This window comes from Diceros bicornis, chromosome 35, assembly GCF_020826845.1.
Source record: "Diceros bicornis minor isolate mBicDic1 chromosome 35, mDicBic1.mat.cur, whole genome shotgun sequence".
Taxonomy (NCBI): domain Eukaryota; kingdom Metazoa; phylum Chordata; class Mammalia; order Perissodactyla; family Rhinocerotidae; genus Diceros; species Diceros bicornis.
Window position 1 is genome coordinate 9045758 of NC_080774.1, and position 14248 is coordinate 9060005.

General features: G+C 39.5%; 1 protein-coding gene across 1 annotated transcript in view; it reads right to left on the reverse strand.

Annotated features, from left to right (window-relative positions):
• Positions 1 to 14248, reverse strand: part of PPTC7 (protein phosphatase targeting COQ7) — a 37424-nt gene that overhangs the window by 6357 nt on the left and 16819 nt on the right. Inside the window, exons 2-4 of the mRNA XM_058531405.1 lie at positions 9725 to 9904; positions 4530 to 4728; positions 618 to 741 (exon numbers count right to left, since the gene is read on the reverse strand). Of these exons, the coding sequence (XP_058387388.1) occupies positions 618 to 741; positions 4530 to 4728; positions 9725 to 9904 (503 nt within the window). The remainder of the gene's footprint in view (positions 1 to 617; positions 742 to 4529; positions 4729 to 9724; positions 9905 to 14248) is intronic.

Genomic DNA, 14248 nt, shown 5'->3' on the forward strand with positions numbered 1-14248 from the left:
AGGAAAATATTGCTTAGAAAGTTGAGAAACTTACTCAAAGTCATACTGGTAGTGGTAAAAACATGAGAAAAGACTAATTTTTCCCAGAGTTAGTACTTCTACAAAGCCAGGAGAACGTGGAAAGACTGGTTTTCACTTCCTTCCCCTCTCTGTATGGGCCAAGTCTGAACTGGTTCGTTACTGGTGACAGCTCAGATCACATCAAGGCCACTAGCGGCCTGTTGCCCTTGGCTGGCTCTGGTATGATGGTTTCCTATCTTTCCCAGCCTCAACACCTGCTGGGTTTGTTATGAGAATAAAAGGAGAAAAAGATAACCAGGAGCCAACATCATTAAAATACAATTAAAAATACAAACAAGAAATTTCCTCATCTGGACTTTTCCTACCTTTACCACCCTACTAAAGGCTTGAGTGAAAAGTTTCTTTTACCCTCGAGTTCTCCAACTGTGAATATTTCCATTTACAATTGCTTGAAAGATTAGAACTATTATTATTTTCCTAAATTCACAAAACAGTCCTTTCCAAAACTACAAAAAGGGCTAATGCAATTGAATCAGTCAAGCTTAGCTGCCCAGAAAGGGCCACTGTGTCCAAGGGCCAACCTTTGAGTTAATTACCTTTAACTTTTTTAGCTCCTGAAGGATCATATAATCAGGCATGTTGTCAAAGAGTCCATCTGTCGCCGTCAGGATAATGTCTCCTAACTGGACATCAAAAGATGTGCTATCAGCAGCATCTGGGCTGTGACAAGGACAGGGTAGGGGCAAAGTCAAGAGAGGCTGTAAGAGATACATTCAAAGTTTCCAATAGGCAGTATCTTACAATGTAACGAGGCTTGAAGAAAAACCAGTTTATAGTAACAGAGTCAATAATAAAAAGTAGTCATTCTGAAATTCCTAACCTTGAAAAAAATTGAAAACTCTGATATAAATGTTTCAAAAGCTCAACAGAAACTACCAAGTAAAACTGAGTTTGATGATTAGTCATGTGTGCTTTCAAGGAGGGCAGGTTCTTTTCTGAGTCAGATACTAACGTGCCTCTAAAATCCTACTGGAAATGAGTCTTTATTTCCTAATTCTTTAGAGCCAAATTCCATCCTCTTAGTCATTTTCCACTCATCAGTTTCCCTGCAGGCTTGAATCTGGCTCTAGGAGGCTGCGTTATAGTGGGATAACTGAGCACCATGGAAGACAGCATGCAAATCCTGTAAAAATTAACCCATGTGAAATACCTACAGTGGTATTTCTTACTATAATACTAGTAATCACTAGTATATTACTAGTAATACTATATTAGTATTACTAAGTAATACTTACTCTGGCAGTGTAAGGACGGTGTGTCTCCCAGGGCTTACAAAGTGCTCATCATGCATACGTATTTATTTATTAGTGTACCTGGCACATTGTAGGTCCTCAAGAAATATCTGTTGAATTACTAAATGAATGAAGAAACAAAGTAACTGACCCTCCAAATTGGGAAAAAACCTCTTTAACATATTGTTAATGAAAAGAGCAAGGTGCAGACAGTGTGTAGGGGAAGATCCATAGGAACAGACGTGCTTCTATACACAGAGGATAAATTTGGAAGGATTCAAAGAAACGGATAACAGTGGCTGCCTCTGAGGAGAGAATGTGTGGCTGGGGGCAGTGACAGGAAGTAGATTTTTCACTACATCTTTTTGTGTAAAACTTTTTTTTTTTTGTTTTGTTTTGTTTTTTTTTTTTTTTTGGTGAGGAGATCAGCCCTGAGCTAACATCCGCCAATCCTCCTCTCTTTTTTTTTTTTTTGGTGAGGAAGACAGCCCTGGGCTAACATTGGTGCCCATCTTCCTCCACTTTATATGGGACGCCGCCACAGCGTGGCTTACCAAGCAGTGCGTCGGTGCGCGCCCGGGATCCGAACCAGCGAACCCCGGGCCGCCGCAGCGGAGCGCGCGCACTTAACCGCTTGCGCCATCGGGCCGGCCCTTTTGTGTAAAACTTTTAAAAAGACAGATGAGAGATTTTTTTTTTCTTTGACAACACCTGATGAAAACAGATGTAAGAATGGGGGAAAAACTTCCAGGTGGGGAGAAGAGAAAAGATCACACGTTCTATGAGTTAGTGGCCCCCTCAGAGGCTGGTTCTCAGCCACTCCAAAGGCCCGCTTCACTGTGCAGGCCTCCCAGCGGAGGGAAAGGCTAGAGAGCCAATGATCTGCCTTGGCCTATAATTAGGGAACAAGAGCCAGGAAAAAGTTCATACACTGACCCCAAAGGGAGGAGCCAGAACCAAACCATCCTAAGCCTGACAGAGAAACCCCAAAACTTGCATAAGCAAGTGATAAAATTTGTGAAGAGAAAACAAAAACAAACAACCCAGCCATGCCTGCTGGGAATTTACACTAAGTATACTGAGAAAATGTCTGGTCCATCTTCTCTTGACTGAGGAAAGACGCAGCACAGCTAAAAGGTCTGTGATGGGCTTTGGCAAGGAACAAACTAACTTTCACTTACACGTTTATACAATAAATATTTTATAAAAACAGCTACTAAATGAAAACCTGTAAGTTAAAGTTAAAATAATATTTTATAGATAAGAGGGACTAATAACTAAAGAGATAACATGCAGCAGGGAAAGAAAAGACTATAACACTGGTGGAAACCAGGTCAATTTCTTCTGTGGAAAAAGAAACGATACAAGATCACATTTGCTCCGTCTTTGGAAACTAATCAGATTCTAGACATTTGGAGTAATGACCAGGGTGGCACTGCAGCTCTATTTTATGCTGAGGTTTTCCTTCCCCAGGAGTGTCCTCTGCTGTTCTGCCTGTGAGAGCCTCGCTGCCATTGGACAGCTCGTCCTCTTCTCCCAACACTCCCACCTCTGAGCTTGGTGTTCCGCCAGCTGCAGTTGTGCCCATGTTGATTGAACATACTGTGCTGCTGGAAACTTTCAACTGCACTGAAACACGAGCTGAAATCACATGCTAGTAGCTGTCTCTGGGCTCTAGGGGAAGCCACCTCCACCTCGCTGGCAGCTGCCCTGACCAGACGGTCCCAAAGATAGCACGTGAGATACAGCGGGGCCACTCTAGCACTCAGAAGCCAAAACAGCAAGAATCAAATGAAGGAAAATTAAAATATTGTTCTCCAAACACTGTTAACTGAGCTTGATATCAACCAAGGCCCTGGGGTTCTGAGTAATCCCCATTCCAGAATGGCTAATATTAATGAGTATTACAGACAACTGAAGAAGGGCCTATAATCAAATATTCTTCCAATTATGGTAATCTGCATTAATCTGAAACTAAAAAATGCTTTCCTCTCTCTAGGAGTCAGCAACAGACTTTAGATGGGCAATATTGAATGCCTAGTTATATTATATACTCATTCCAGTTTAAAAGATGGCAGTTAACAATCATTTTATCTTAGTTTGAACTTAAGATCTGGCTTAATAAGAACTATTAAGTAGAGACAACAGGCACTTGCTAGGACGCTTCTCTTTTTACAAAAGGTTCATTACCCATTTAACAACATTTATGAATTGCCAGCAATGTTCACGCCAGGTCCTGTAAGGTTGTTAAAGGCAGTGAAATCTGCGACTGTCTTAGCCTTACTCTGATCTTAGAAAAGATAAACTGAAAAAGTTGATTCAAAAAAGTACTGATTGTCTTGGAAAGTTCCTGACAATTTAAAAATGAACTGAGTGAAGGTGTCAGAAGAAAAAGAGAACACCTCAACAGCATCACCAAAGACGATATCCAAGACCTTTTTTTTTGGTGAGGAAGACTGGCTCTGAGCTAACATCCATTGCCCATTCCCCTCTTTATGCTGAGGAAGATGAGCTCTGAGCTAACACCTGTGCTCAGCTTCCTCCGTTTTGTATATGGGACGCTGCAACAGCATGGCTTGATGAACGATGTATACGTCTGTGCCCAGGATCTGAACCAGCAAACCCTGGGCCGACAAAGCGGAGTGTGAGAACTTAACCACTACACCACTGGGCCAGCTCCCAACACCATTTTTTATTCCATTTCATGCAAGTTAACTTTGCCCTGACAGGTTCTGCATGGACTGCAAGTTCCATCTGATGCATGTGATAGGAGGCCCGGAGAATCAGGAAGTTATTCTGATAAATAAAGCAGATGTCTGTTCTCGCTCTTCTCTAATGACGTATGCAAAATCTTGTACAGGCAATGGCATATGTGCACAATGACTCATTTCTCCAGCACGGTTTAACAAATACAACTGTATGTACCATGTAGTCTTGGTATGAAAAAGTGATACTCTGTAAGCCTGAAACAGTATTTTCAGTCTTCTCTTACACTGGGTGTTTATCAGAATTCAACTTGGCTGCAATACCAAGTTCAAGCAAAATATCTTTCAAAGTCAGACTAAAAAGTCTTCCTGGTGAGCACGTTCTCAATGTGCCTTCTCTTCTCACATGAGAATGGAAAATGCCTATCCCCACTGTAGTTAGGGGGAACGGGAGGGAACCTGTGGGTGAGCCACATCCTGCTCACACCTCATGGCCTAGAGGGGAGATTACCTGTCACTCAAGACGACTCCCTCGGCTTCGGGGGGTGCGATTGAGAGCTGGAATGGAGTGTTGAAGTAATGCTGCTGCTCATCTGATCGGTGCACAACTTCGCCACCCCTGACAACCAGAAAGCCCGAGTCGCCCAGGTTTGCTGTGTGTAAGCGGTGGCTAGTTCTGTCCAGCACCACGATGCAGGCAGTACTGCTACCTATAAACAAAAATGATCTCCATTTATTTTCTCTTCCTAGGCTACTCTGCATATACATTTTTATCACATCACCTCAAAGAGCAACATGCCATAATTTGAACCTCCTTTGCCTAAACAGGACCTTTCTTAGTTATGCTCCACATCTCCAATGAATGTCAACAGTAACCTGATAGAGGGCCACTAATGATCTGAATTCTTTCATTTGCAGAGACAGACAACAATCAAAATGGCTGGTATTTAACCACACAATTTCATTTCAATACTGCTATAATCTGTGCCAAAAGCTCAAAAGCGTGTTGTTGAGATATTAAGTTTTAATACTTAAATGCCAGAATGAGAATGTTAACGTTTCCCTGATATTTCTCATTAGTCATTGCCCTGACAGGTTTTGCATGGACTGCAAGTTCCATCTGATGCATGTGATAGGAGGCCCGGAGAATCAGGAAGGCAGGAAGCCTTCTCCATGAGATTCACTAGCCTTTAAGACAGGGCAGATAACCACAATTTTTAACCAGATTTCCATCTCTTGAGGTCATAAAGAACTCTTATTGGAGACTGACTCACTATGAAGTAACAAAACCTATTTTCCCAGGTAGCTTGTGAAATCAACCTGTTCACTTTACAGAGACTACAAATGTTCAGAGGAAAAAGACCACATTCCAAGCAGAGAGAAAAAGCTTCCATTACCTTTGCAGCACACAGCTCGCATGACCCTCCCCAGACTGAAAGGCTGATGGTACAACTAGTAAGATCACTTTTAAGGACTAAAATTTAAACCTATTTAAGCATACAGAAAAATGGCAAAATAGAAAAATAAGCAGACCACCAAGAAATAAATGTAAATAGTCTGTAAATATATGAAAAAATGATCATCCCACTAGCAACCATTTTGCCTGTTAGTTTAACAAGAGTCAAAAGAAGATAACACGGTGTTAGCAAGAGTGTAGGGAACATGGTCCTCTCATTCCGTGGTGGTGAGAGAGTAAAACTAAACAACCTTTCTAAAGGGCAATACAGCCCTGAAAAATGTACATATCCTTTGATCCAGCAATTCCACTTGTGAGAATTTATTCTAAGAAAATAATTAGAGATGCAAACAAGACTTAAGTACAAAAACATTGTTTAAGATCAGAAAGAACTGGAAACAACCTCAACATCTGAAATTAAGGGATTGGTTAAGTAAATTATAGTACATCCATACAATGGAAGGGTATGCGCTATCACGTAATACTTAGGAGTATAGACTCTGGAGTCAGCCCGCCCGAGTCTGAATGCTAGCTCTGCCACTTACTAGCTGCGTGACCTTGGGCAAATTACTTAACCTCTCTGTGCCTCAGTTTCCTTATCTATAAAAATAGGGATAACGGTAACTACTTCACTGAGTTGTTTGTGAGGATAAAATTAGTTAAATCATGTCAAACACTTATAACATAATAAGTGTTAGCTATTTGACAGCCACTAAAATTGTTAGAGAAATATATTTGAAAATGAAAGATCACTTAAGTTATCACTTAAGTGAAACAAGTAGATTACAAACTAGTATTAAAGTTTCCTTAAAAAAAAAAAGTGATATCAAACTTAAAGCACTGTACATCAAAAAGAATGACATTTACTATACAAAAAAAAAAAGCAATAGTAGGCAAAAACTAAACTGTTGACAGTTAAAAAGCAAAATGAAACAAAATAAACAGGCTGGGGAACCAGCTGTGTTAAATCCCAGTGCTCCATCATTTTCTAGCTGTGTGACTGCTGGGAACTCACTTATTCTCTCTAGGCTTCAGTTTCTTCCTAACAAAATGAGGAATAAAAGTACCTACAAACCTCCCTCACGGGGCTTTTGTGAGCACATAGTAGATTCAATTTCTGTTACCATTATTCTCTGCACAAACACACATACAAAAAATCAGGGAGCATAATCACTAAAATATTAAAAGTTTTCTTAGTGGGATTATGGGTAATTTAACTTTTGTTATTATTTTTTCCTTAATGAAAATGTATCACTTAATAATTTAAAAACACTTAAATATAAGCATTTGTCTCACCATAATATTCAAAATTCCATTTCCTTGTTAACTACAGTATATACACGGGTACTAACCTGACATTAGAATGCTAAGCTATCTAGTCCCTACCCATTACACGTCAAAGAGAAGAAAAACATGGGTAATGTAACTAACTGGCAATGCCGTCATATAACCTACTCCCTAGCTTATATTAGAGCTAAGGTCACCAATCACTCTTCCTAACTCAATGCACAAAAACTCCAATCATTTATCATTAATAGAATCACCACACAAAAGATCTTCTGCAAGCTGATGGAATTAATTTGAGAATGAAAAAATGACAGATGAGTAGCACAGCCTTGAAAATTTTGCTGCAGGAAGGACTCATGTTGACTCATTATGACTCACTGACAAACCCAGGCTATCATTTCGATACCCTCATGGCAGTAACCCGCTGAGTTAGAATCAAAATGGTCCTGAGAGTGAAGAGCTTGAATATGCAAAGCAGCACCAACGCAGGCAAGCCCAGCCTTACAGGATCATCTGGCCTTGAGTGTGTATATTATCCTCCTCCTCCGCCTCTTCAATTACTCATGTGTGCACGTGGCACAGGCCCTGACAGCCTAATACTGGGAGTAAAGCTCATCATTCTTCTGTATTTGGAGAGGAACAAGCAGGCAAAGGAGAACAAAAGAGTGCCGAGAATGACGGTGTCGGACGTTCAGACGCCTGACCAATCCAGACAGGCACCCAAGCAAATCCCTCACGCTAAAATGGAAAGATTTTTATCACCCTGCCCCTCATTTTGTAAACTACAACTAAGCCTTTTGTGTAGCAAAGACAGAAAGGGACAACCTTATTAGGATTGACCCCTCAAATTCTTAAGATACGTTGGCTCTTAAGACCTAAATCCACTTACGGGTTTCTGAGAAAATATATGTCAACAATTAGCCTGTGATGCCAACCCAGATCTAAAAGCAGCTAGAAATTCTCAAGAAATAAGTGGTTACAGCTATCAGCTTGCCCTTTACTATATTAGAGTTACATTACAGGCTTTTTAGCAATTGCTGGATTAAAAAAAAGCATTACTTAATCTTGTAAAGTTATCGTTATTTGCAATTATATCTGAGGTTCAGTAAAACTCAGCAGCCTGTCTTAGCCAAAATATGCTTGACTTTAGTTACAAATAGCTTAAAGATGTGTAGATTAAGTGAGAGAGAAGTGTTCAGGTGTCAAACATGGTAAGGAAGGATTATTTCAACGTGTCTTTTAGGAGAAAAAATTAATTATAATATTCAATGTAAGAAACCTCTAATATGCCCTTAAATTTATTTTATTATGATCTCCCAGTTACATGAGGGTGAATAGACAGGGAAGTAGGGATAAGGAAGAAATATAGCAAAAAATAAAGGTGTCAAAGTGCAAAATCAGGATAGTTGTTGTTTTGTAACTGGCTATTCCAAGTCATGGTAAATGCAGGGGGAGCGCTGGCAGAAGACTCACAGGAACACGGGCGAGTCAAGCCCCTGGAATCCATGTCTATAGGCTCTCTGTCAGATGTCAGACTATTAGATGATATTCTGCAATGTCCACTTTTCCTCTTTTCAATAACATGTTTCTGAGTAATGCATGAAGCTTTAAGTTGTCCCTTTTCACAAAAAAGATCTCTCCATTTAACATATGAAGCAAGGAGGTCAGAGGTTAAGTGGTTTCTCATATGGCAAATTGACAGAGAGGTGCTAGAAATAGAATCTAGGATGTTTCACTGTGCCAGGCAAGCTCCACTGCATGTCCAAAATAGCGGATTAAGACAAAGCAGTACATTGAAACCTCAAGACAAGTTTTCTCTTCAGTTAGAAGGAAAACATGATGATTAATCACAGCACGGAGAAGACAGAAGATGAGAAGATCGTGATGAAAAGAACCCCTTCTTACAAAGGATTTAAATTGAAGGCAAAATTCTACAATGCGGAGATCTCCATTAACACTATACAGAGGCTGATTTCAAATGTGGATGGTGACTGGGAGGGAGGCCTTCTAGTAACCAGTGAGATGCTGGCAATTAGCAGAAACCTAATAACACCCTTTCTGAGAGCCTGCTTAGAAGGCTGGGTAAGTTGTCGGGTAAGTTCCCAGGAAACCATTTAACAAACAAATGTAGAAGCTTGGCCAAAAGATGCTCCATTAGCATACCAGATAAACCAACACTGGGTATTTGCAAGTTTTCTAAAACCAGAGTAACAGGGATCTATTTGTGCCATGCTATTTCACAGACTAATCAGCTAACCGCCAGCAGTCTGGGGTGCCTATCCGCAACATGAACTCCCCACAGGTAATCAATTGAATTTTACATGCCCGACGCCATCCCCTTTCTGCCTCCCTCAGAAAGAACCACTGTCCTGAATTATACAACTACTTGCTTTTCTTTCTTCTTTTAGCATTTATTTTAGAATTCCCAAACAACTGGTTTTACTTTTTTATGTTTCTGAACTTGAAATACATGAAATCAGACGGTTAGGTGGTATTCAGCAATGTCCTCTTTTCTCTCAACAACATGTTCCTAGGCATTGCATGCAGTTTTAAGTCGTTCCTTTTCAAAATGCGTTTTTCTACTATAAATGGGATTTTAGGTTGTTCCCAGTTTTCTGCTATCACAGACAATGCTACTATGACCATTCTTATACCTACCTCTTGATACAAAGATGTGCAAGAGTTTCTTTAGTCTAGGGTGTAGACCTAGAAGTGGAACTGCTGGGACATACTGTCCCTTCATGTTTAACTTTATTCTGTAATTGCAAATTGTTTTCCAAAGTGGTTGTACCTAGTTACCTTCTCTGCAAGCAGTATTACGTATTCTGGTTACCCTGCAGCTTCTCTATCGAACTCTGCTTAATAGGAAGAGCCTCAGAAAAAAGACGCTGGGCTAGTAAGTGATGTTGCTGTTAACCATCTCCTGGGCTTTAGAGAGGGAAGCACACAGGATATCTACTTACCAAGCAAAGGTACTTTATTTTGCAGCAACTCACAGTAGCTTGTGGTGAGGATTCCAATGGGATTACTTGGGACGAACCGTCCTTCTTTTACTAACCGTTCACACGTCCGCATTAAAGTCCCTGAGAACTGAGACGGATCAACTCCGTAGTCTCTCCATCCTCCTACACCATCTGCAACCCCTAAAAGGAAAAAAAAAAAAAAAAAAAAAAAAATCACATTTAAAGGATGTTCTTACCAACTTCTCAGGAATACTTACTCTTGCCCCCTCCTAACAGTTAATTTTACTACAAACTAGTATATATACTTACCCTGAAATTCAGAATAAAAAGTGCTCAAGTTTAATGTATTTGACACTAACACTCCTAATCCACATTCTCTTCTTAGAATTTGATCTTTCATATATTGATGAATAAACATGTGAGCCACCACAGGGTGGCATTGCCTACCAGCCAAGAGTTCAATTTCAGCAGAATTATCATCTTTGTATAGAAGTATTTGTTATTAATCTTTGTTGTATTTTATAAGAATGAAAATTGATTTTTTTAAAAAGTGTTGATGCTTATGATGATACAACTGAGCCAGAGCTGGCAATCATTAAGAATAACAAAAGTAGCAAGCTTTTAACTTCAAATATTGTTCAATAACTGAAGTATAGAACAAAATTAAGAACACATCCCATCCCTTTTCCTCCTCCCTCAGAGACAGTCACTATCCTGTACAGGGCTGTGCTGCCCAGCACAACAGCCACTACCACATGTGGCTGGTGAGCACTTGAAATGGGGCTGATCCAAATGGAGATGTGCTCTAACTAATAGGATACATTGGATTTTGAAAACTTAGTATGAAAAAAAGATAAAATATCTCATTAATTTTTATATTGATTACATATTGAAATAATATTTTGGATATGATGTGCTAAAGAGAATTCACGATTGAAACTAATTTCACTTATTTCTTTTTATTTTTAATTAATGTGAATATTAGGAAATTTAAAATGACATGTGTGGCTCACATTATGTTTCTATTGGACAGCACTGCCACAGAGATTTTCACAGGTCCATAGAGCTGTTGATGAGTTCACAGTCTGCACCAGATTCCTTTATCAAGAGGAAACTAGTGTTCAAGAAAGTCAGTAAGACATCCAAGTCAACACTACAGCATCTCCTGTTCAACTCCTTGCAAAACACTAAGCTAGCTGTTCAACATTAAAATCAATTTCTGTCTACTAAATTCAAACAAACAGAACTAAAATGTCAGATATATATATTATTAAGGCTTTATTTATTTATTTATTTGCGAGGAAGATCAGCCCTGAGCTAACATCCATACTAATCCTCCTCTTTTTGCTGAGGAAGACTGGCTCTGAGCTAACATCTATTGCCAATCCTCCTCCTTTTTTTTTTCCTCAAAGCCCCGGTAGATAGTTGTATGTCATAGTTGCACATCCTTCTAGTTGCTGTATGTGGGACGCGGCCTCAGCATGGCTGGAGAAGCGGTGCGTCGGTGCGCGCCCGGGATCCGAACCCGGGCCGCCAGTAGCGGAGCGCGCACACTTAACCGCTAAGCCACAGGGCCGGCCCAATTATTATTAAGGCTTTAAATGACCATATATGAACCTTTCTGGAAGGATCTATAAGAAATATTAATAGTAGTTGTTTTGGAAATAATGGACTGAAAGTGATCCATGAACAAATGGGAGATTTTAGCTTTTTACACTTCATACTGTTCTATATTATTTGAATTTTATTTTTATAATGAGCATGTATTTTTATAATAAAAATATTAATTAGGCATTTTATAATTTTTAAGGCTTTCTGAGCATGAAACATCCTCCCCACATACACATTTACATTTTTTGTACATTCAACTTTCACAAACATTTTAAAGAATATATTTGGTATAAAAGTAGGAGAGTGCCTATATATGCATCCCTGAAAAACTGGCTTAACGTGAAATAGATGCATGAAACTCTGTTTTTCTGGTGATGGCATTTATCAAACAGAAATGGAACACATCCTGAAAAAATAAGAGGAATAGAATTGGAATACTGTAAAGAGGGTGACAACTTACCACTATTGGGGCAGCAACTTTCCTCACCTTTTGTGATCAACAAATAAACAAGATTTCACTTCCGGGAAATTCCAAATTAGTTGATTAGATGATATGATGTGTCTGGGATTTGTTTCAAAATAATAGGGGGCAGCAGTGATGGAGGAGTAGGTAAAACAAGACTGGCCATGAATGGATAACTGAAGTTGAATGAGAGGTACACTTATCTCTCTACCTTGATATATATTTGAAATTTTCCATTATACAAAGTTTAAATAGTAATAAGGATAACAATAAAAAAGAAAAAAGATCCTTTTGCCTGCTGTGTGGAGAGCAAGAGCGGAGAAAAGGGATGAGTCAGGAGTCTGTCTTGGCAGCTCAGCTGTGAAATGGTGGCAGTGCAGTTAGCGTGCAGGGATTTCGGATCCAGTGAAACAAAAGGACTTACAGGTGGACTGGATAGGGGGGCAGCGGTGGTGGGGGAAAAGAGAAGCATCAAGGATAACTGAGGTCTACCCTACTGGGAAGAAAGATCACTTTTTTCTATGTTTTCCAAGCAGTTGTGAAGATATCTGAAAATTCTTAAGAGAATTTAAGATCGTTTAATAGGAACTTCTTTTGAGGAATTCTTATTTCACTAAGGGTAAGATTTTACCACGATTTTAAATGCAACAATTTGTGTTAAAAAACAATGCAATTACAATCCTTGCAACTCTATCTGATGAATCATTTGTTTTCAAACTACTGCCTGCTCGAGGAAAGAGTTTCTTCTTAACCAGTCTCTGACCAAGAGCCACAATTAACATTAAATACAAACTGGTTTCATCTACAAATGCCCTTCACAAGAAAACCATTAAAATCTGAGATAACGTGAGAGTTGATCCTGGCACTCACTGAGTAATCTGTCAGCAGGTTATAGAGTCTGACCTGACACAGCCCTTCGTTAATCAGATTTCTCCCAGAATAGAGCGCAACGCTTAAGGCACCTGTTTGCTTTTATATGGAAAAAAGAACCCAGACAAAATTCCATTGGCCAAATCTCTTTAGGGGAAAAAGAGATTCAAAAACCATATAAACTTTTCAATAAAGCTGTGGGGAAAAAAGCCTTAGTATACATTTATAATTTACTTACAAAGAAGAACTTATATAATAGGAAGAGTTGTATTTGGGATTAGAATCAGGGGAAAACCAGAATAACCTACCACCTGTACATTTGAAATAGTCTGATTCATATTAGGCAGTTATTTCTACAAGGAAATAATATTTCCTCTCTTGCCTAAGCAAAAGTTTCAATCCACAGAGAGAGAACACCTGTTAAGCAGTGGAATTAATCCAGATATAAAGGGAAATTTCACTCAGAGGTAAAGAAGACAACTGCTAAAGGAGAGACTGCTTAAGATCTCAAAGATATCAAACAGCAAAGGATAAGAATATCCCTAAGAGCAAATAGAGGCCACAGTGAAGACTAGGAAATCAAGGGCTGAGTGAGACCCGTCCTGCCTCTGAGAACTCACCTTCTCGCAGGCAGCTAGGCCTCTCACTCACACAGGAACTAGACGAACGGCTCCCATAAATGCTGCCTCAGAAGGGTCACGAGCAAGTGGTTAATGCGTATGGGGCACTGTGCGAGTGGAGCCAGCCTTCACTCAGGAAGTGGCATTCAAATTAGGCCCTGGAAGGTAAGTCCGATTCCCACAGGCAGGGACGAGTAACGAAAAGAAAAGAGCAGTTAGGTGTGGCTGGGGCTTGTGTGAGTGGGGAGAGGCTGAAATACGCAGGGCAGGAGCTGAAGTTGTGGAGGGCCCAGAAGTGCACTCCAAAGACTTTAAGCTTTGTGCTATAGACCTGCACTGTCCATTATGGGAGCCACTAGCCACACGAGGCTATTGAGTTTGAAATGTGGCTACTGTGGACTGAGATGTGCTGTTAAACATGAAATACACTCTGGAGTCGAAAAACATAGTACCAAAAAAACCCAAGTAAAATATCTCAGTAAGAGTTTTATACTGAACATGCTGAAATATTTTAGATATATTAGGTTAAATAAACATATTAATCGAAATTAACTGCATCTGTTTCGTTTTACTTTTTTTAATGTGGCTACTAGAAAATATAAGATTACATATGTAGTTTACAGTATATTTCTACTGAACAGCACTGTTATAGATAATAAAAAGTCAACAAGGTTTCTGGGTAGAAGTGATATAATCCCATCTATATTTTAGAAAAATAATCCTGATAGCAGTGGAGAGAATGGGTTGGGAGAGATTAGAGGTCAGGCATCAGCTGCAAGACTTGAGGTTAGAAGTGATGAGAAAAGCAGAATAGACGATTATTAGAAATACAAAGGAATGAATGCAAAGACACCTGGGCTCTCTATCAATATATTTTATATCAGTAGCTTTCTGGATTTCAAGAATGAGTATTGATTAGATGATTCCCCAGTTGGGAAGTGGGTGGAAATGCCTTCAGAA